This window comes from Hevea brasiliensis, chromosome 16 (assembly GCF_030052815.1).
Source record: "Hevea brasiliensis isolate MT/VB/25A 57/8 chromosome 16, ASM3005281v1, whole genome shotgun sequence".
Taxonomy (NCBI): Eukaryota; Viridiplantae; Streptophyta; class Magnoliopsida; order Malpighiales; family Euphorbiaceae; genus Hevea; species Hevea brasiliensis.
Window position 1 is genome coordinate 21,451,244 of NC_079508.1, and position 20,894 is coordinate 21,472,137.

Here is a 20,894-nt window from a genome sequence, read left to right on the forward strand (position 1 = left end):
GTGGTGCATCGGTAAGCTGGAGAGGGTGGGGTGGCGGTTGGTCTGCGAGGGGAGGAGAGAGGAGAGAGAAAAAGAGAGAGAAAGGGGTGGTGTTGAGGCATGCCCAAGGAGGGGAGAAAAAGAAGGAAAAGGGCTAGTCTGATTCTGGATACCCAAAAATTAAATTTTTACTCTACCCTGAGACCCAAAACGAGACCTGAAAATTCTGAAAAAATTACTAAAATCTCAGAAAAAATTTTCAAGTCTAAATATATTTTTAAATTTGTCACGTGGTCTTTAAATCAATTTCTAAAAATTAATGAAATTTATTATTTTAAGAAAATCGATTTTTAAAATTTAGAAAATTTCAAATAAATTTCCATAATATTTAATATAATAAAATATTAATATTTACATATAAAATAATTATTTAAAAATTAAGGGTGTTACATTCTTCCCTCCTTACAAAAAATTCATCATCGAATTTTACACAAGACAGAATAGAATTACAGGATTACATATTGAACAAATATGGATGCTTGCTGCGCATGTCCCGCTCTGACTCCCTAGTGCATTCTTCCACTAACTGGCCCCTCCACAAAGCCTTAACCATAGGGATCTGCTTTGACCTTAGCTGCCTCATCTGATAGTCCACTATGGCTATAAGCTGCTCCTCGAAGGTCAGGTTCTCATTCAACTCTACTACATCTGGTTGCAGCACATGTGAAGGGTTAGGAACATACTTCCTCAGCATGGAGATGTGGAATACTAGGTGGATATAAGAAAGGCTTGATGGTAACTCTAATCTATAGGTAACTGTCCCAAATCTATCAATGACCTCAAAAGGTCCTATGTATATAGGTGCCAACTTGCCTTTCTTCCCAAACCTCATGACTCCTTTCATTGGAGAGACCGTCAAGAATACATATTCACCCACTGCGAACTCTACATCCTTTCGCCTAGGGTCTACATAGCTCTTTTGTCTATTGAAGGCTATCTTCAACCATTCTCTGATCAAAGGGATCATCTCTGAAGTGTACTGCACCAGGTATACATCGTGTAACTTTGCTTCTCTAACTTCTGTCCAACACAGAGGGGACCTACACTTTCTATCATATAGCTCCTCATAAGGTGCCATCCCGATACTGGAATGATAGCTATTATTATAAGCAAATTCCACTAAAGGCAATTGATCATCTCACTGTTCTCTAAAGTCTAGAATACACATACGAAGCATATCCTCCATTGTCTAAATTGTCCTTTCAAACTGCCCATCTGTCTGAGGGTGGAAGGCTAGACTAAAGTTTAACTGTATGCCAAGTGCCTCCTGCGGCTTTCTCGAAAATTGAGAAGTGAACTGGGGCCCCCTATCAAATATTATGGAAGTAGGAACTCCATGTAATCTAACTATTTCATGAATATAGAACCTAGCATATTGAGCAACAGAATAAGTGATTTGCACAGGCAAGAAATGAGCTAATTTGGTCAAACAATCAACGATCACCCACATTGAGTTATATCCACGTGTGGTACGAGGCAATCCAATCATGAAATCTATAGTAATCATTTCCCACTTTCACTCCAGGATGGGAATCTCTTGTAACTTCCCTGATGGCCTATAATGTTCAAACTTTACCTTTTGACATGTTAAGCACTTGGGCACAAAGTTGGCTATGTCCTTTGTAATATCCTCACTTTACGTAGTCTGTTTGTCCTGCTGTTCCGACGGCTAATGTCTACCCTGAAAGTCAGAATGTCTGGAACTGCATTTAATTGGTAGTGAGGAGGTATAAAATGATGAAATATGAGATAAGAAAAATTAAGGAAAAATAAAAGAGATGAAATGTGACTAAGTTAAATGAGCTGGAACCCTAGCGATGGGTGACTGCATCGGGAAGTTATGGTGGGGACCATTGACTAGCCCTGGACCGAGGAGAACCCTAGGAAATATTTTTAGGACCTAATTAAAGGTCTACTGAGGTGTAATTGATAGTGAAAATGTCAATGAAAATTTAGTAAGTCAGTGTAAATGAAAATGAAAATTAAAGAATTTGGCGGGTCAAGAAATTAATCGGTGTTACCAAAAAATCTGAAATACAATATGAAGAGGGGAGTTTTGGTCAATTGACACCTAGAGTTGACTTTTGACCTAAATGTCCATGAAAAATAAGTGGTATTAAATTTCAATAATGCCATGAAAATTTGAAATCATATGTGTGGAGTAATTAAGAGAAATTAAGAGTAAAATGTGAAATAATTAAAAAGTTGATTATTTAATTACTTAAGCTTAAGTTAGTGGAGCACTATGGACTATATAAGCATAAGGGACATGTGTATATCCACTAACCACTTCATCTTCAACCTTCATCTTCTCCATGCCAAATTGATATTCTTCTCCCAACCTCCATTGCCGTTCCATGACCAAGCTCCATCTACCCATGATCAAGTCACCTTTTTCCTAAGTTCCTTCACTAATTCTTATCTACACACCTTGGGCAGCATATTGGGAGCAAAAAGAAGGAGTTTTAGTGAAGATTTAACAAGCTCCAAAAAGAGGTAAGTGTCCAAATTCCTTCCTTTCTTAAGTAAAGTTTGTATTAAGGTTGAGGAGAGTAGTTTGGTGAAGGAAATTGAAGGATTTGATGAGTTATTGATATATTCAATTTTGGGCAGCCATGGAAGTGAAAGGTAAGTGGTTTGTTCTTATATGAATTTGATGGGAATTAAGATTGATTAAAGTAATTTGATGTGTTAGTAAATTAATTCCATGTTTATGTGTGTTTGAGTATTTGAATTGAGGGTTTGAATGAAATTGTGGAAGACTTTGGCAATTGAGGCATTTCGATAGCCTTGAGGTTCAATGAAGAGTGCTTGAATTCATGAATTTACTTGATGAATTATGGTACTAAGGGATTAATGGAAGTATATGTAAATTATTGTTGGGATTTCATGTATTAGTTAAGTGATTTCATGTGTAAATTATGTGGATTTTGACTTTGTGAATTAAGAATTGTATCTGGTGTATTGAGGATTTGTATAAACTGCCCAAATTGACCATAATGAGATGTGATGAATGATGTTAGTATGTTACCAATCCAGAATTTAGGTATGGGGAGCTAAGGTGTAGAAATTTGAATGTGTAATTTGTCACACCCTACCCCTCCGTAAGGCATAACATGATCCCGTAGTATACTTAATGAATTACCAACTTTGTCTACTGATAACCCATTAAATACACTACAAGGGATTTTAAACATTTTCTTACTTCTTTTTACAGTGAGGAGCACTATTTATAGGTGTTAAAAATATTTTTTTTTTTAACTGAAGTGAAACTAGATAATACATTTGAAGAATTAATAATTTCTGTAAAAATTTTGGCAGAGTGCCATTTGTATTTTGAATAAAACAGCTCTTCAAAAAACCTGTAAAAACTTCAAATATATTTCTTAATCTCAAACTCCAACATCAAATCAACACAATAAGTTTCTCAACATTTGGCAACTCAAATCCACAATAATTTTTCCAGTGTTTTCAAAAGCTGAGATAAAAGAAATATATCACAATATTTACAAATCAAAATAATTTACAAATTTAGTTTACAACTTTAATGTACAATTTTAACTTACAACTGCTCAAAACCAAGAACAATATATACATACAGTGAACATACATTACAATACAAAATGCAAAATATGATATACTCAATATACCCGATGATCTCTCAGTGTAGTACTAGCAGCCTAGTCTGCTGCCCTGTCAGTCAGTCTACCTGCGACAGCAATGAAAAGCTATCGCTGAGCCAATGTCTCAGTGGTGCACAACATTAACACAATGCAACTTTAAATCACAAATCATAAGTCATATAAATAGTGGATACTAAAAACCATAGTTAAATTCAAAGACAGTGAATGTCAATAAGAATTTAAACTCCATTTCACAATATCACAATAAATATCAATAAATCATACACACACAGCTTAATCATGTTGCCAAAGTTCAATTCATCCCAAAAGCCGATTGCTAGTGAGGAATAACATAGCTAGCAAGCAATAATATGAGTACTCAATTTATTCGTCTTCAACAGGCACACACCTCAACACTTCAGCCAGAGAGGGAATTCAATTCATCCCACTAGACAAGCTAGCGAGGAATTCAATCAATATACATGATAGCTGTGGTTTCAAACCATTTACAATGCTTTTCAATCAATAAGTATCCATCAAATATCATTCAAACAATTTTTCACAATTTAAAATAATAATATACAAATAGTCATAATTTATTTCAATTGAAAATTCAAAAGAAATAACTGTTGTGCACAAACCTCTGATAACTGTCTCTTAGCCTTGACTCAGTGTTTCCTTCCCCTTTCCTGAGTCTTTGCTAACTGAAACACACAATTTGAAGTGTTTTAATACTCATTTAAACTGTCTCTAAGAATAAAGCTTAATAATTAACTTATTGAATTCTATTATTTCCTTAGTTAACCTAAGATGTTGACCCTCGATGCACTCTAGGTGAATTAGGTTTTAATGTTACCAATATGTCACATTTGTAGCCTTTTAGTATTGGTACATGTTACCAAATTCATTTCCAAGTATGTTGCATTTTATTGCAATTTGCCAGATTTCGGTATACCAATTTAACCTAGCCGGATGACCTAGTTTCCATGATTTTCGGGTTTCGGTCCAAACTACAAACTTGTAGGTCTATGTCTTATTGCACGCAGGGCAAAATCTCAGGTCATTCTGAGTTGTGTAGACCAAGTTATGGTCAATTTACCAATGCTGGACAGAATGCATCAAAATGGTAACTTTAGGTCATTTTTAGGTCACTTTTGGTTCGGCTAGTTTTTGGACTTGAACTTGTGCAAGCTATTTGACTTGCTTATGGTCATTTTTGGGTGTTGGTGTCTTCATAAGAATTGTAGATATATGTCTCAACTATTCATGATAAAAATTTTAGGTCAATTGGACTTGTTTTGAGTAAGTTATGATCAAAAAACTAACTACTGCCCAAATGGTCAATTTTCAGGCTTTCAAGCCACTAATCCGGATTTGGTCATTTTTCAAGTCACCTTCTAAGCAGAATTTTGGTAAGCTTCCTTCATGAAAGTTGGCACATTTTGTGCCTAGTTTCACCTCCAATTGGTCTCATACCAATTGGAGCCACACACTTAAGGTTCTAAGTCAAAACATACACTGCCCTATTACAATTTGTTCATCCTTTACCAATTACACATCCTATGCTTACCAAGTCACTCTTCTATGCCAATTCTGGTTTGTACCATAACATTAACACATTTAGCAACTCATTTTTGGTCATTTTGGCAGCTTATAACCATTCTCAATATGCACACTATAACCCAGAATTTTCCAAGTCCAATTACAACAATTAAACACATGAATGCACCTCATTTACATGTCCAAATTCAAACCTTGATACACACATACATGCTGCCATCCATAACAACATAATTCAAAAATATAATTCCATAAACCAAACCATGAAACAACACATTTTGATCTTCTTCATAAGGCTGCCACAAGTTTATACATACCCATCAATTTCCACTTTCACTTTTTAAGCTTCCAAATCATACCTTACACATGGAATTCAAGTACAATACAATCAAACATTTAAATCATCATTCGAACCACTATTTACATGCAAGTATAAACTGTTCTTATTGAAGTTCCATGGCTGCCAAAATGTACCTCTCCATTAACTCATCAAACTTCAAAAATCCTTCCACAAATCAACTACCCACAACACCCATTCAAAGTTTAATGAAACAATAATTAAAAATACATACTTACCACTTTTGAAATTCTTCAAAACCTCACCAAAACTTAATTTTCTTGCTGCCTATCTACTGCCCAAGTTGTGTAGAACAACTTTAGTGAAGAAATCAAGTGGAAAAGGGGCTTACTTCAAGCTTGCATGGAGCTTGGAAAAGATTAGGCCATGGAGGTTTCTCTTCCTCTTGGTTTCAGCTGGTTTTGGCAAGGTGAGGAAGATGAAGTTATTTTCTGCCACAATATGTTTAGTGGTCCACTTAAGTGGAGTTAGTGGAGCACCATTAAAAATTTTAATGTTTATTTATTCTAAAGTTTCCAAATTCCCACATTTAACTCTTATCTTTTGCTATTTAAATTATGTACCACCAATTTAATTTTTCATGACATTTTTCAAGTGTAATATCATTTATTTTTAATGGACATTTAGGTCAAAAGACAACTCGGGGTGTCAAATGACCATAATGCCCCTGTTTGGGTTGTATTCCTGATTTTTCGGTAACACCGAGTTTTGTCGTTTTCTCGATTTCCCGTTTTTCTTTGATATTTCTAATGATATTTATACTTCAATAGACATTTATTTAAGTCCTAAAAATATTTTCCAAGGTTCCCCCGCGGTCCAGGGCTAGTCAACGGTCCAAGCCGCAACTTTCCGGTGCGGTCACCCATCGCTAGGGTTCTCGGCTCGTTTAACTTGGTTACATTTCATTGCTATTATTTTTCCTTTGTTTTTCTTATACTTTTTTTTCTTGTATTTCATTATTTTATGTCTCCTCACTCATATCTAAGTGTAGTTCTAAGCATCCTAGTTGTCCGGACAACACTGGTTACAGGAACAGTAGAACGCACTACCGAACATAGGGGTGTTACATAATTGATTGGTATTTGGAAATGGTATAAGGGCAATATGCATTTGGGGCAATAACCCTAATTATGTAACCCCAATTGGTATGAGGCCAATTGGAGGTAAAACTAGGCATAAAATGTGCCAACTTTTATGTAGAAACATTGTTGAAATTCTATCCGGAAAGTGACCATAAACTTGACCTAATCCGGAATTACAACTTTGCAAACCCTAAAATCTGACCATATGAATAGTATTCACGAAATCGGCCATAACTAAGTGAAAATAGGTCAAAATGACCTAAAATTTATACCGTTGGAAAGCTTAGACATAGGGCTACAACGTTGGTAGAGACCACAAAGCCCAGAAATGACCTTAAGCAAGTCAATTTGCTTGCCCAAGTTTGGTTACAAAACCTATTAGAATTAGAAATGACCTAAAAATGACATAAGTTTGCAATATAAGTGCAATCTGTCTAGCATTAGCAAAATGACCATAACTTGGTCTAGAAAACTCCAAATGACCTAAAATTAGTGCTAAAAGTTCAATAAGACATAGACCTACAAGATTGTAATTTTGACCAGAACCCAGAAATCAAGAAAACTAGGTCATCCAGCTAGGTCAAAATAGTGTACAAAAATCAGATAAATTGCAATAAAATGCAATAAGCTTGGAAATGAAATTGGCAACAAATGCTAACCTGTATAAAGTGAGAAATGTGAGATATTGGTGACAATAAAATTAATTTACCAATCGTGTATGAGAAGTCAACAATTTGAGTTGACTAGCAATCTGATTAGTAAGTATTGAAAATTTAAATACCGTGATGAAAAGTCAACAATTTAAGTTGACCATTAAATTGATTAATGACCAATAAAAATTAAATACAAAGAATTATATATTAAAATTTAATACATGCCCTAGTATCCTAGTTTGATTGGTTTGGATAGTTTGGCATGCCATTAGGGTCCTGTTAGTAATACTGCATATCTGTGGCTTTACGCCTATCTGTGTTTGTGGCTTATTATGCCTACCTGTGATTTAATAGCCTTTTTGGCTGATCTGATTATGATGATTGCTTGGCCTTATGCCTTATGAATTATATGGCTTATTAGCCATACCTACATTTATATGGCCTATTAGCTATACCTGCACACCGGGAGATACTTTATGATCGATGGTGTGAGGGCTCGAGGTACTTGATACCCAGTGCCTGTTTACTCGTTATCCGTTCTGGTCAGCTGTTTTGGTCATTTGGGGCAACTAAACTATGTTTAAATAAATAATTACCTAATAAAGACATAAAAAGTAATAAATTCATAACTTTATTAAGAATTACCAAAATACCAGTCTGTAAGATGTATTAGTGTCAGAATTACCAAAACATTAGTCTGTCAGAGATATTAGTATCAGGACTGCAATAAATAATTATGTTAATTATTTTAGTCTAGTTCCATTTTATATTGGCACCACTAAGTATTATTGCTTAGCACGTTGCATTTGCCACGCGTAGGTACTGGAGACACAGTTGGGGAACCCAACAGACCTAAGATGGGTTGAGAGACAAATCTGCACAGGAGTCCAGAGTCCCTTGCACTGCATTGCATGCATGGTAGGACATAGGGTAAAATCAATATTTTGTATTTTGTATCAGCTTTGGGATTTTACCACATATTTTGTAAAGCTTTGTAATCTAAAGTTTATGTAATTATCTGTATATTTTGTAATTAAGTAAAATTAAGTATTTCTTTCTGTATTTGAGATTAATTTGATCTGAATGAGACTGTAAAATAAATGTGAATGCCTTATTGAGGTGTGAATATTCTGTTGAGAATCCTGAGGAGTTTTGAGACTCCATTGAGAATCTATTGAGACAAATTGATTGTTGAGATTGAGTATACTATATTGAAACTATTTTTGACAGGTGTAGAAGAACTGTTTTGCCCAATTTACAATCGACACTCTGTCGGATTTTCATTAAAAATTGTACAAACTCTATTTTATCAAAAGTTTTAAATTATAACTAAATGATATGAATTTTACACAAAAGCTATTCAAGTCCAAATGAGTATTCTGAAGATAAGATAAAATCAGATAAGGTGCTCCGGCACTCTATGTGACACACCTTGCTCGGCTACACTGTAAATGGGTGAGAGGTGTTACATCCTTCTTCATGCCATTCCACCAGTACCTGTCTTTTACATCATGGTACATCTTGGTGGAGCCTGGGTGGACATTGTAGGTGCATGGTGTGCCTCCTCCATAATCTCATGTCTGAGGTTGTCCACATCTGGCACACATATCCTGGAACCTTGCATAAGATCACCATCTATACTAAACCCAAACTCATAGTCTTCTCCCTGTTGTACCCTTTCCACCATTCTCATCAATTATGGGTCTCTATGTTGATAAACTATAATTCTATCCTGCAGGTCTGGCCTCACTCTAAAATATGCCAATAGTGCACCCTCATCTGATATATCCAGAATCAAAGCTTGATCCATTAACTCATGTATCTCTCGAATCAATGGTCTCCTTTCCGCTGATATATGCGCTAAGCTACCAAAAGATTTCCTACTCGAGGCATCTGTCACCACATTCGCTTTACCAAGGTGGTATTGAATGGTACAATCATAATCTTTCAGAAGTTCCATCCACCTCTTCTGCCTCAGGTTTAAGTCCCTTTGCTGAAAAATGTACTTTAGGCTTTTGAGGTCAGCGTATATCTCACATACTTCACCATAGAGGTAGTACCTCCAAATCTTTAATGCAAACACTACAGTCGTCATCTCTAGATCATGAGTGGGGTAGTTCTGCTCGTGCCTCTTTAACTACCTCGAAGCATATGCTACTACCTTTTCGTGCTTCATTAAGACACACCCTAATATAATTCTAGAAGCATCAAAGCACACTATATATCCTTATCCACTTATAGGCAATGTCAACACAGGGGCTATAGTTGGACATTATTTAAGTTTCTAGAAGTTTTCCTTACACTCATTTGTCCAAAAGAACAGGACATTCTTTCAAGTTAACTTGGTTAGAGGAGCTGCTATCCTAGAGAAATTCTGCACAAAACGTCTATAATAGTCTACTAGGCCTAGAAAACTCCATACTTCAGTGATTGTAGTAGGCCTAATCTAATCAGTTACTACTTTAATTTTCTTGGGATCCACCTGAATACCTTCACTAGAGATCACATGTTCCAAGAATGAGATGTATCTCTGGCCAAAACTCACATTATGGAAATTTTGCATACAACTGATGCTCCCTTAAGGTCTACAGTACCATCCTTAGGTGCCAAACATGCTCTTCCTCAGTGCAGGAATATACCAAAATGTCATCTATGAAGACAATGACGTAATGGTCTAGGAATGGCCTGAACACCCTGTTCATCAAGTCCATGAAGGCCGCTGGTGCATTAGTGAGTCCAAAAGACATCACTATTAAATTAATTTCTAAAAATTAATGATGCAATGGCCCGGCCCACTAGTGATATTGTTCGCTCTGGGCCGAAGCCCTCACGGTTTTAAAACGCGTCAATAGGGGTTACGAACCACCAACTTATAAACCCAGCATCTCTCCCGTGTTTTGTCGATGTGGGATTTGCCTAGGGTGTTACAATCCACCCCTCTTATGGGACTCAGCGTCCTCACTGAGGTTTGCCCCACCATCGTTCAAGGTTGCACGCGGAGCGGCTCTGATACCATAAATGTAATGGCCCGGCCCACTAGTGATATTGTTTGCTCTGGGCCGAAGCCCTCAAGGTTTTAAAACGCGTCAATTGGGGTTACGAACCACCAACTTATAAACCCAACATCTCTCCCGTGTTTTGTCGATGTGAGATTTGCCTAGGGTGTTACAAATAAAATTTATTATTTTAAGAAAATCAAACCCGATTTTTAAAATTTAGAAAATTTCAAATAAATTTTCATAATATTTAATATAATAAAATATTAATATTTATATATAAAATAATTATTTAAAAATTAGGGGTGTTACATAATATCAACACTTCAAAAAATTAAAAGCATTTTTTTTTATTGTAAGTCAACAAGCCTATTTCGACTAGAAAAAAAAAAGATTGAAACATACAATGTGATATATTTTAAAATAGGCTAATATTTTTCTATATATTTGAAAAATGAATATAAATTTAAATTATTATGAAATAAAATATACTATATATCTATTATATAATTGAGTAAAGGGTGTGTCACGACCAAAACCCATGGGTCAGACTGATACTAAGACTTGGATTAGTTTAAAGCCCTCGAAACTTATAGTAAGCTATACTATTCACTAACCCATCATTAGACCCAAACTCAAGTCCCATCATACAAGATAAAACATTATTATAAACTATTAGAACTCAATTTGGGGAGTCCAACTCAACCAAATACAAAACACAACAATTTGGGAACCCAACTCAACCCTAATATCCAAAATATATAATTCATTATCAATATCCATTAATACAAAATTTATTAATGTCATAATGGAATTCTAAGATTAAAAACAAGTAAATAAATAACGAAATAAACACATTAACAAAATAAAAACTAATATCAAACCAACACCACAACCTGCAGAGATAAATGCAAGTTAGATTCTAAAACAAATTACTACTTCTACAACCTAGAGAAAATATTGAACAGTAATGAGTATTCGACTAAGAGAGATTAGATATTAATTATAGTTATCATTTTTATAACTATATGTTTCTAATGTATCTTATAAATGAGAATGCAACAAACAAACAAATCGCTCAATCCTCGCACGAGAGGATAAGTTAGAGCTACACACGCGCCTAACACATATTGGGAGCTAACATCATACCTGGCTCTCTTAAAGTCCAAGATATTCTCTTATTTCATAATATGAGAGTTCGTAGAGAGTCACTGAAAATACCATGCATGCACCCACCTCGCTCATCCATATCCATATCCATATCCATATCCATGGGAGAGCGAATTTCTCATACTGTACTTGCCCTGAGATTTCCACATCCATGATACATACATATAAGCTCCAACTTATCTCCTAGGTGACACAACATAGACAAATATAATGCAATAGATAGAAGAAACACCTGATATAATAACTAATTACAAATGTATGAATGAATGCATAAGCATGCCTACTAATGCGATGAAGGAACGAAAGCGTGAAAAACACAAGTTTATACCATTGAATTCAAAAATTTTCACCTAGGGTCACATGCATCATGCAAGATTTATTTTTATCTATTTGATTTCAATGATAAACAACATATTAAAACTCTTTTAATATGTTTTTGGTTATGTATTTGCCATTTAAGATTTTAAAATTAATCAGATTAATTTTAGAACCCTAGATTAAATCAAGAACGATTACACTAACCTCTTGATGCACTGCAGCGTGTCTGCGCCTTTGAGATTCGTCTTCAGGACACCAGATGTTGTCCCTCTAGCTTGTCCACACCAAGAACACCTATGGCAGCCCTTGAATAGCTTCTAAAGCTTTTTCTATTAATTAGAAAATCAAGTTCTGCCTTTTAAGATATTAAAGATGTAAACAGGATACTAGAAACAATTTCTAGTGTTCTTAATTCAAGAGATTGATGGCTAATCTCTTTGAATTGATAAGAGATGAAGAAGAAGAGATGAAAACCCTCAAAGTGGCGTGACAAAGGAGTGTGGCTGCTGGTTGTGTTTTATTTTCTCATAACAACACTTAAATAGCTAGGTTAACACATTAAACCCTTGCCACATGTCACCCTTTGATTAGCTCTAGGTTTAAGTCACCCAATCACATTGTGCCAAGTGTCAAACCTATATTTAATCTTGATTTTAATCATCTTACATGATTAAAAAACATTTGGCAAGCTTATGTGTAATCCCATGTGTCACCATCTCATGGTGCCACGTGTCACACTGCAAAATGACCAAAATGCCCCTGTGTCTTAATTTTGAGTTCTCAACCCAAAATAATTATTTTTCTTCTTCTAATTAATTTATATCAAATATAAATTAATTAATTAATTTCTCATTAATTAAATTCATATTTAAACACTTTAAATATAAATTTAATTTATACTACACATCCAATAATCTAGATTTGGTTTCAAGTCATGCTAGGGACTTTGCAATTTAATTGCAAACCAAACCTATTTAATTAATCAATTAAACTCTTTAATTAATTAATTAAATCATATTTAAATAGGTGATAACTTGTGTATGTGTGTGACTTACTAGGCTCATCACTAATTGGCAATGAGACATGATATCAACTCTTAATATCATCAGAACTCTTTCTTACCATAAATGATTTCTCTAAATCATTTTATGAACCTCATAGACCATGGTTAACACCTAGCATAGCATGCCATGGCCACCCAATTAGTAATAAGGTTTACCTTAAATGAACCTATAATCATATGTTACCATGCACTAGAATCTCTCTGTTACAAAATCCCAACTCAAGCTGGAGTCCTGGTTTATGTCAAACTCCATTTGCTATGAATATTATGTTCTCTTTTAATTCCAGTTCTTGATTAAAAAGATTTTCTCATCAGAAACTCTTTTCTGAATAAATCTATCTGTCCTGGCCAGGAACTTGAAACATCAAGAACAATTAAATGAACATAGGATTTTATCTCTATTTACTTAGAGGAACAGATTCCATCTTGATCAACACCTACCTCCATATATAACTAGTAGGAGCCAACACATGCCCATATACCCATACACAGTACAAGTATGAAAGTAGTATCAAACTCAAACTATCTATATACAAGATAATTGTGCTATATCAGGTCTAAAGATTATATGCACTGATACGATTTATGACAAAACATTGACAAGAGTAAACTCCATGTGCTTGTCATAAGTGTCACTGGTTCGGCCTACTTATCATTTATAAGTGCCTATCATGTTTGTCATATGGCATGAGACTCACCATTCCATCTTATTTATATCTCATATAAATAACTTGGGAACAAACATGAATACAATCTTTCTAGATAAGTCATGTCCTTATTATGAAGTATCCTCGATTGTGAACCTATTTATGATACTTTGTGCTAGAAATATTGTCACTCATATTCTTAACAACTTAAGAATAATATTTCTAACAAAATATCAATGGACCTTTTCTATTACACATAAATATATTATGTAAACGGAAAAGTGGAAATGCCTTTTATTAATAAAAATATATACAAGATACATACTAAATGATATGCTCTAGGGCATACTACTAACATGCGATTATGGGAGTAATAAACTACAAGGAAATTCTCCAATGAGTAATTCAAGTAAAGATCTTTAAACTTGGCATGCCAAAGGAGATTAACTGGTTTATTTTAGTGCAAATATGCATGGGTGGACTTCCTGAAGTTCAATGTTAGCTTTTCCATTCATAAGATCTAATAAAGTCCTAAAATAATTCTATTTACAAAAGGGGATAGAATATACCACAACTAACCATAAAACACTCACAACTAGCAATAAGACAAATTAAAGAACTTCATTTGGGTGTACTACTAGCCATGGGATTCTCCCTAGGTGTACCACTAACCATGACACAAATTTGAGACACCAAAGGATACCATGAGGTGCACCACTAGCCATGAGATTTAACTAGGCGCATGGCCAACCATAAGAATACTAAGAGAGCTCCATGAGGCACATGGGAAGGTGTGGGAATTACCTTTGTTGCACACCCTACCATGAGATGATGCTAGGCACACCATTGGCCATGGAATGCTCACCAGAAGCCATGGGATGAGCTAATAGGGACATAAGAGGCCATGAGACACATTTGGGAGCTCATTTGGGTAGCATATCACATGGGAAGGTGTGATAATTCTCCATAGGTGCACCAGAGGGTGTGAGATTTGCTAAAAGACTAATTTCTTTAGTCATTTTGCAATTTCTTTGCATTTTATTAAGGTTTTAGGTAGCCATTATTTTAAATATGTATTTTTCTTCATCTTTTAAGTAGATTTTAAGATTTAGATTTCATAGATTATTATCATTTACTAATTGTGGTTTTAGGAGAGTGGATTCTATTCTTGGTTCTTACATGAACTAAATTTACACTCTTAGCAAGACTAATCCAGTTGTTAAGTTTTAATTTGATATTCATAGTTTTCCACCACAATGTTGGTATTGGGTTATGAATCATTGATTTCCTATTGATTTATTCTTGGTTTTTTATCACTTACTGATATTGGGTCAAGTTTAGTCATTAGAAGAATCTTGATTTTGCTTGGTTTTCTACCATAAGTTAGTGTTGAGTTAAGTGAGTCTTTGGTGTTTAAACCTATTTTAGAGCAATATTGAGAATACAATAAATAGATTGTGATTTCAAGGCAAAGTCCTCTGGAGTTTGCATCACTAGCAAATATAGAATATATAAAAATATAAATAATATTATAATTATAAAAACAATCAATGTCTAACTCACTGAGTTGACAACCTTACTATAAATGGTCCTACTAGAAGGAAGAAGACAGCCGACAGCAATCACCTATACAGACTCATAACCTTTATCAATTGACTAACAAAATAATTAATTTAAAGTATAGAAGAAAGAATTTAATCCTAAGATTTTGCCAAAATATAAGCATAATCTTTTTTATAATTAGGCCTAACCCCTATAAGAAAACTCAACCAAATGCAACAATAGCAACACATAGGGCCTCAGGCTCACAACATTTACTCACATTGCCCATCCGAGGCTTATAGAAAACATAATCTAGGTCCAATAATCTAAACTCTAGCTTAGGCCCCTAACTCCTCTGCAGTCCAAAAATTGTTTACAATGCTTTAAACATTATGAAAATATTTTTAGAGGTCCTCCGCATTATTCTTGTATTAATTACACTCATCTTAATTTCACTAAGCTAAGAATATTTTACAGATAAATTAGCTAGCTTTAACCTAGGTAAAAACTATACAAGTGGAGTTTGTGTTTACCTTTGCCAATTCTACCATTCGGAACACGCCCTGAACATCTGAAAATGCTGGAATACTTTAAAAACATGACCACCTTTCGAGACTGCCCACTGAGCATCTAGATCGGGTCAAAAACTTGATCCTAAGCGTCAATGAGCAATCATGATCCAATAGCACCTATATAATGCCGTAAACACATAAAAAATTATTTTAAAAATATTTCTTGTAAACAGGTATCAAAAAGGCTTGAAATTCTCGTAAATCAATCTTAGCAATTTGATTATCACCTTTTCCAAACAGTGTTCAATTGGAGCAAGGTTGGTCCCATTTCAATGATTTTGGGATGCTGAGTTCATCGATGGTCTCAGATCTCTAATTTGATGATAGGATCATCCAGAATCTAGTTAGAAAGGTTATTGCCTCCTCTTTTTCTCTTTCCTTTTTCTCTCGCCAGATCTTCTTTCTCTGGCCACCATTTAAGGCGTGGTTAGTCTCAAATGAAAGTCAAGAGGAGTTTAACACAACTCAAATCACCAGATTTGGTCACCGAAATCAATCGAAATGGCTCGTTATTATTATTATTATTATTTGCTTTGATGGCCTCCTTATGTCTCTACACAGTGTTGTGTGTCCAATGTTGATTTTTAGCTGCTGAGGGTTGTCGGAGTCGCCTTGTGCTGGTAGGGCATCTCACAGGTTGTTGGTTCATGTCGCCAAAGCAAGAAATACAGGGTGAAAGAGGGTGACAAGAGAGGAGAATAATAGAGTTTGGGGAAGATGGGGGTACATGCTGCACGTGAATACAAGAGAATAAAATACTAAATAAATGAATACTTTGATATTATTATATTTTAAATTTCCAAATAATCATAAAATAATATTAAATTAAAATATTTTATGTTTTTAAAATTTCAGGTTGTTAATTTCCTCCTCAAGAAAATTCATCCATGAATTTCTTCCTCTCAAACTTCTCTTTTGTCCCTTGGATCTTATTTGCTTCCTCTTTTCTTGTTTTTGGTATGGTATTGTACTTCCTCTTTAACCTTTGTCTCAAGTCTTGAGCTTATAGTACCGGTAGTTCTTAGTTGTCCATCTTATCTATCCTCAATCTTATCCTTTCTCATCCTTATGCCTCTTTCTTCATAGATATCAATCCCATCAGTGTGACTTTGACCTTCTTTTTATTATTATTATTACTTGTTTTTAGTCTTAGCTTGATTCCTATCTCCATTACTTTAGTAATTTTAACTCTTCGATTACCTCCTACCAGCACATCCTTCATGTCATATATCATTATAATATCAACCCACTATTCATGCCTTAAAATACATGCATTTCACCATGGAAAAATCCTCCTATGCCTTCTTCCTCATATTGACCATTAGAACATTATCATCCATTAATTCCTTTATCATGGTTAGTTAGGAGCTCTTGAACCTATAAGTCTCACCTAAACTAATAGGTAGTGGTAAACTTATAGTCTGCCACAATCCAAGCAAGATACTTTACGCGTTCATTCTCCTTGATATAGCCACATTTACTACCTGCAGCTTTCCAAACTTCTTCCTTAAATTAGCCATATCTCTTTATCATTTTCTTCAAATTTCATCATCTCTTTATTGCTATTATGCTTTTTCTACAAGATGTTAACCGCACCAACCCTCTATAGTACCATTGTCCCGCCTTACTTGTCCTTGTATAATTTACTATCTCTACTTTTACTCCATTTTGCATTCCATACATATCATCATTTGTCTAGTGCCCTTGACTTCTGCTATATTATGAAAAGATATCACTTACTTCTAAATTCTTCTAGAACCAACTTTAGTTTTACCCATAGCTATTATTCTAATCCTTTACTTCCTAGTGACTTAGAAGTACCATATATACATTTTTCTCCCTATTTTATCCCCTACTATTATTTTGTCACTCATGCTTCCCAATAAAATGACCCTGTTAGTCACATTGAAGACATTTGCCTAACTCCTAATGATATAATCCATGACTTTTGTCTTGCCATCTCCACTCAACGTACTACTTAATAGTTTAGCTGGTCAACTTGACAGGATAGTTCAGGACACCATTATACTCCCTCTAGCTACTGCTCTCTCTAATTGCATTCCTCGCTTAACTTTCCTCATACTGTCCATAGGTTAAAGCAATCTTATCCCATTGCTACCTACTCCACCTTGGCAGCGGGGAACAAACAAAGTCTGATCCAAATCTTGCAACTTTGACTCCATGTTTTGGCTCCTGACACTACTCAAACTACAACCTACTCTAAGTTTTGCACTTCTGGGTTCTATATCTTGATGACTATTCTCACTAATGAGGTTCTATTTTAAGCCTTTTAATTTTACTTTTTAGTTCATCTTGTTCACCATACCCAAAATAACATTTTGTGTTCTCTATATCTTTACTCTATTCTTCCTAATCTTGTCCTATTTTGGGCCTTTCAGCTTGCTCTTTAGTTCATCTTCTTTTATCTTTCCCAGAACAGAACTTTGACTACACTTTTCCTTAACTTAATTCTATTTTTTGGCCTAATAGCTATGCTAAATAACTATATCTTCCAGTGTCCCTGCTAACTGACCTATACCTTTGTACTACTCAAAATTGGTCCTCTGACCACTTTGATTACTACTCCACTAGTGCTTAAGCTTTTCACGCTACAGTCATTAAACCTTAGTTGCCATACACACTACTTGTCATACCTTTGACCACTGTCCATCCTAATTTTAGAATTCATACCCTTACTACCTTGAGGAGGGGGTTCTATAAGGATTCCATTTTTCCATTTCTACTTTATTAGTTGAAACTTTGAGTATCGAGTACACAATCTAGGCCACTAAGCTCGAATACTCTACACATGTCATGACTTCAACACTTATGATTACTACTATGGAACTTATACCTTTTATAGGGTACCTAAGCCAACAACTCTCTATCATACTACATTATTCCCTAAAATGCCATTTCATAGGCTATAACCACTATTAATAACCTCTTATCTTCCTTAGTGAGTGGATCCATACTCTACACTCCACTGCAAATTAAGGAGTACTATCTTTATTATACTCCAGGCAAAACATCCATTGTAATGCCAAAACTATCCCAAGTCACACATTGGACACCAAGTGGTCCCACTAAGCACATGCCAACTTTGCACTGTAATCATACTAAAACCTATAATCCTATGGCAATTCAGAATATAACTCTATGCTCAAGTTAGGGTAACTAAGTAATATACTCTAGTCATGACCCAATTGCAACCTTTGATACTTTATCTCAAGGGTTTTAAACCTTAACTAAGAGCTTTCTAACTGCTCTGTAGAAAAAGAATTCTGTTATGGTGTCACTGTGCCAAAATAGAAGCTATTTGCAAACATCTTATTAGAACATATTAATGATGCATGCAACTCTACACAATAATCCCATGTTGGAATTGTAATTTATAGATTCTAATACAAACATTAAGAACATTAAATAAGTTACTATGATACGTCCCAATAGGCTATTACCTTTACGCTCTTACACCTCATTGTAATCCATAAGGAAAAACATGTCCTAACAAAACACTCCACTATCAGTCTACCAATAATGGCACCCATGCCCTCACCTAGGGTGGCTATACTAATATAACTCATCCCAATGTACTTGTGCCTTACACTAATAAGGCATGCCATATGGCCCTACTCTAACTAATCACATTATTTACAGGGATATATATATTCTAAGGGTAGACCTCAACACGTCTGCTAACTCAAATTTAGATCACTTTGTACTTTATGAAATGCTAGACACTAAACAAACACTAAAACACGCTACTTGAGGAATAATGCTGAAACTATAAGCTAGGAATTATAGAAAAAGACAAAACATGATCCTTTATTTCGCATGTGACAAACCAAAGACAACAATTCCCATGAATATGGAGACTAAGCACTAATACCAACTTTATCACGGCCCAAACCCATAAGTTGACCGAAGTCTTAATTTCGGTTCAGCCCAAAACTTTAGGTCCGGACAAGGTGGGGTGAGTATTGATATTGCCAAAAATAAACTTCACTATTTATGAAAAAAAATCAATAAAAACGTGTTTATGATGAAAAATATATAAATTTGTTGTCAAGAAAATAAATTAGTGACGAAAAGCCATCGCTAATTACCTTTAGTGACAAATATCCATTGCTAATAATTTTAGTAATGGGAAGATATTTTATACAAATTCATCGCTAATAAGTTTAGTGATGGCAAATGCTTTATCCATCGCTAAATTTATAAATAATTTTAATTTTTAATATTATTATTTTAACAGTAATTCTACTTATATAAAAAATCCTATTATAATTCCATATTCTTAATTCTGTAAGTATTATTAATTCATAAAAATTATTTAGCTTATTACAATAAAACTAAGAAATAACCTTAAACACTGAATTTCACTTCCACTAATTTATCTTTTTAATTGTTCTAAATATTTACAAACTTATAATATTAAATAATAAAATTACTATTAAAAATTAATTATTTAATTAATATAATTATAAAATCATTGTTAAAATTAACTATTTAATTAAATAAAAATAATTTGAATTTATATGAATAATGGATATGAAATTCTAATCATATTCCACAACAAATATTCTATTTGTTATAAATGTGTAGCTATTTAAAAAAAAAAAAATAGTATCGAGTGGCTTTTATATTTAAACACTATATTTTCGTGCAATAGGACTCAAGCTTAATTTACTTTATTTTTGTGTATGGATCGTATTTTTTTTTTGCTTTCTTCACTAATTTATATCTTCTTTTCCTCCAACAGGCAAAATCTATTGTAAGTCTTTAAATTTTTGAATTTTTATTTGTCATAGTTATCATTCTTACGAAGTTAGTTATACGTGAGTGTGATCACTAGAATGTGATCAAATGAAACCAATGTCGTTGTAAATTCAATGATATTTATATAGATTGAGATAAATTGATTTTCCTTTTTTTCTTCATATTTAATATTGATATATCCAATAATATTTGGAATGATTAATATCATTTTTACATAAAAAATACATTTTACATGTGATTGTATGAGATTTTAATTTTCTTGGGTCCACATAGTTTAACTGTAGACTAATTATAATTTGTTAACATCCTTATGTGCATGAACATATATTTTTTTTATTTCTTAATTTATTAGTCAATCTTAGTTAAACTGTTGATTTTGCCCATAAGGTAATAAGAAAGCCTAATTATATTTTGCATGTATTTATCTGAGAAGTTATGCTCCTCTCAATATTAATTTTAAGTTATTATGTTTTAAATTTTTAAAATAAC

General features: G+C 34.0%; 1 protein-coding gene across 1 annotated transcript; it reads right to left on the reverse strand.

Annotated features, from left to right (window-relative positions):
• Positions 1 to 493: 493 nt before the first annotated feature.
• LOC110673373 (uncharacterized) lies at positions 494 to 1,117 on the reverse strand. The gene is made up of 2 exons (XM_021836493.2): positions 853 to 1,117; positions 494 to 747 (listed from the first exon to the last, which is right to left on the reverse strand). Exons 1-2 carry the CDS (start codon positions 1,115 to 1,117, stop codon positions 494 to 496), a joined length of 519 nt encoding a protein of 172 aa, XP_021692185.2.
• Positions 1,118 to 20,894: the final 19,777 nt, after the last annotated feature.

What these genes read in the sequence shown, in the direction of transcription:
- LOC110673373 (XM_021836493.2), bottom strand. Translation starts at nt 1,117, where the DNA reads ATGGCACCTTATGAGGAGCTATATGATAGAAAGTGTAGGTCCCCTCTG. An exon ending in CATGAGGTTTGGGAAGAAAG is followed by an intron (nt 748 to 852) that starts GCAAGTTGGCAC and finishes ATATCCACCTAG; the next exon opens with TATTCCACATCTCCATGCTG.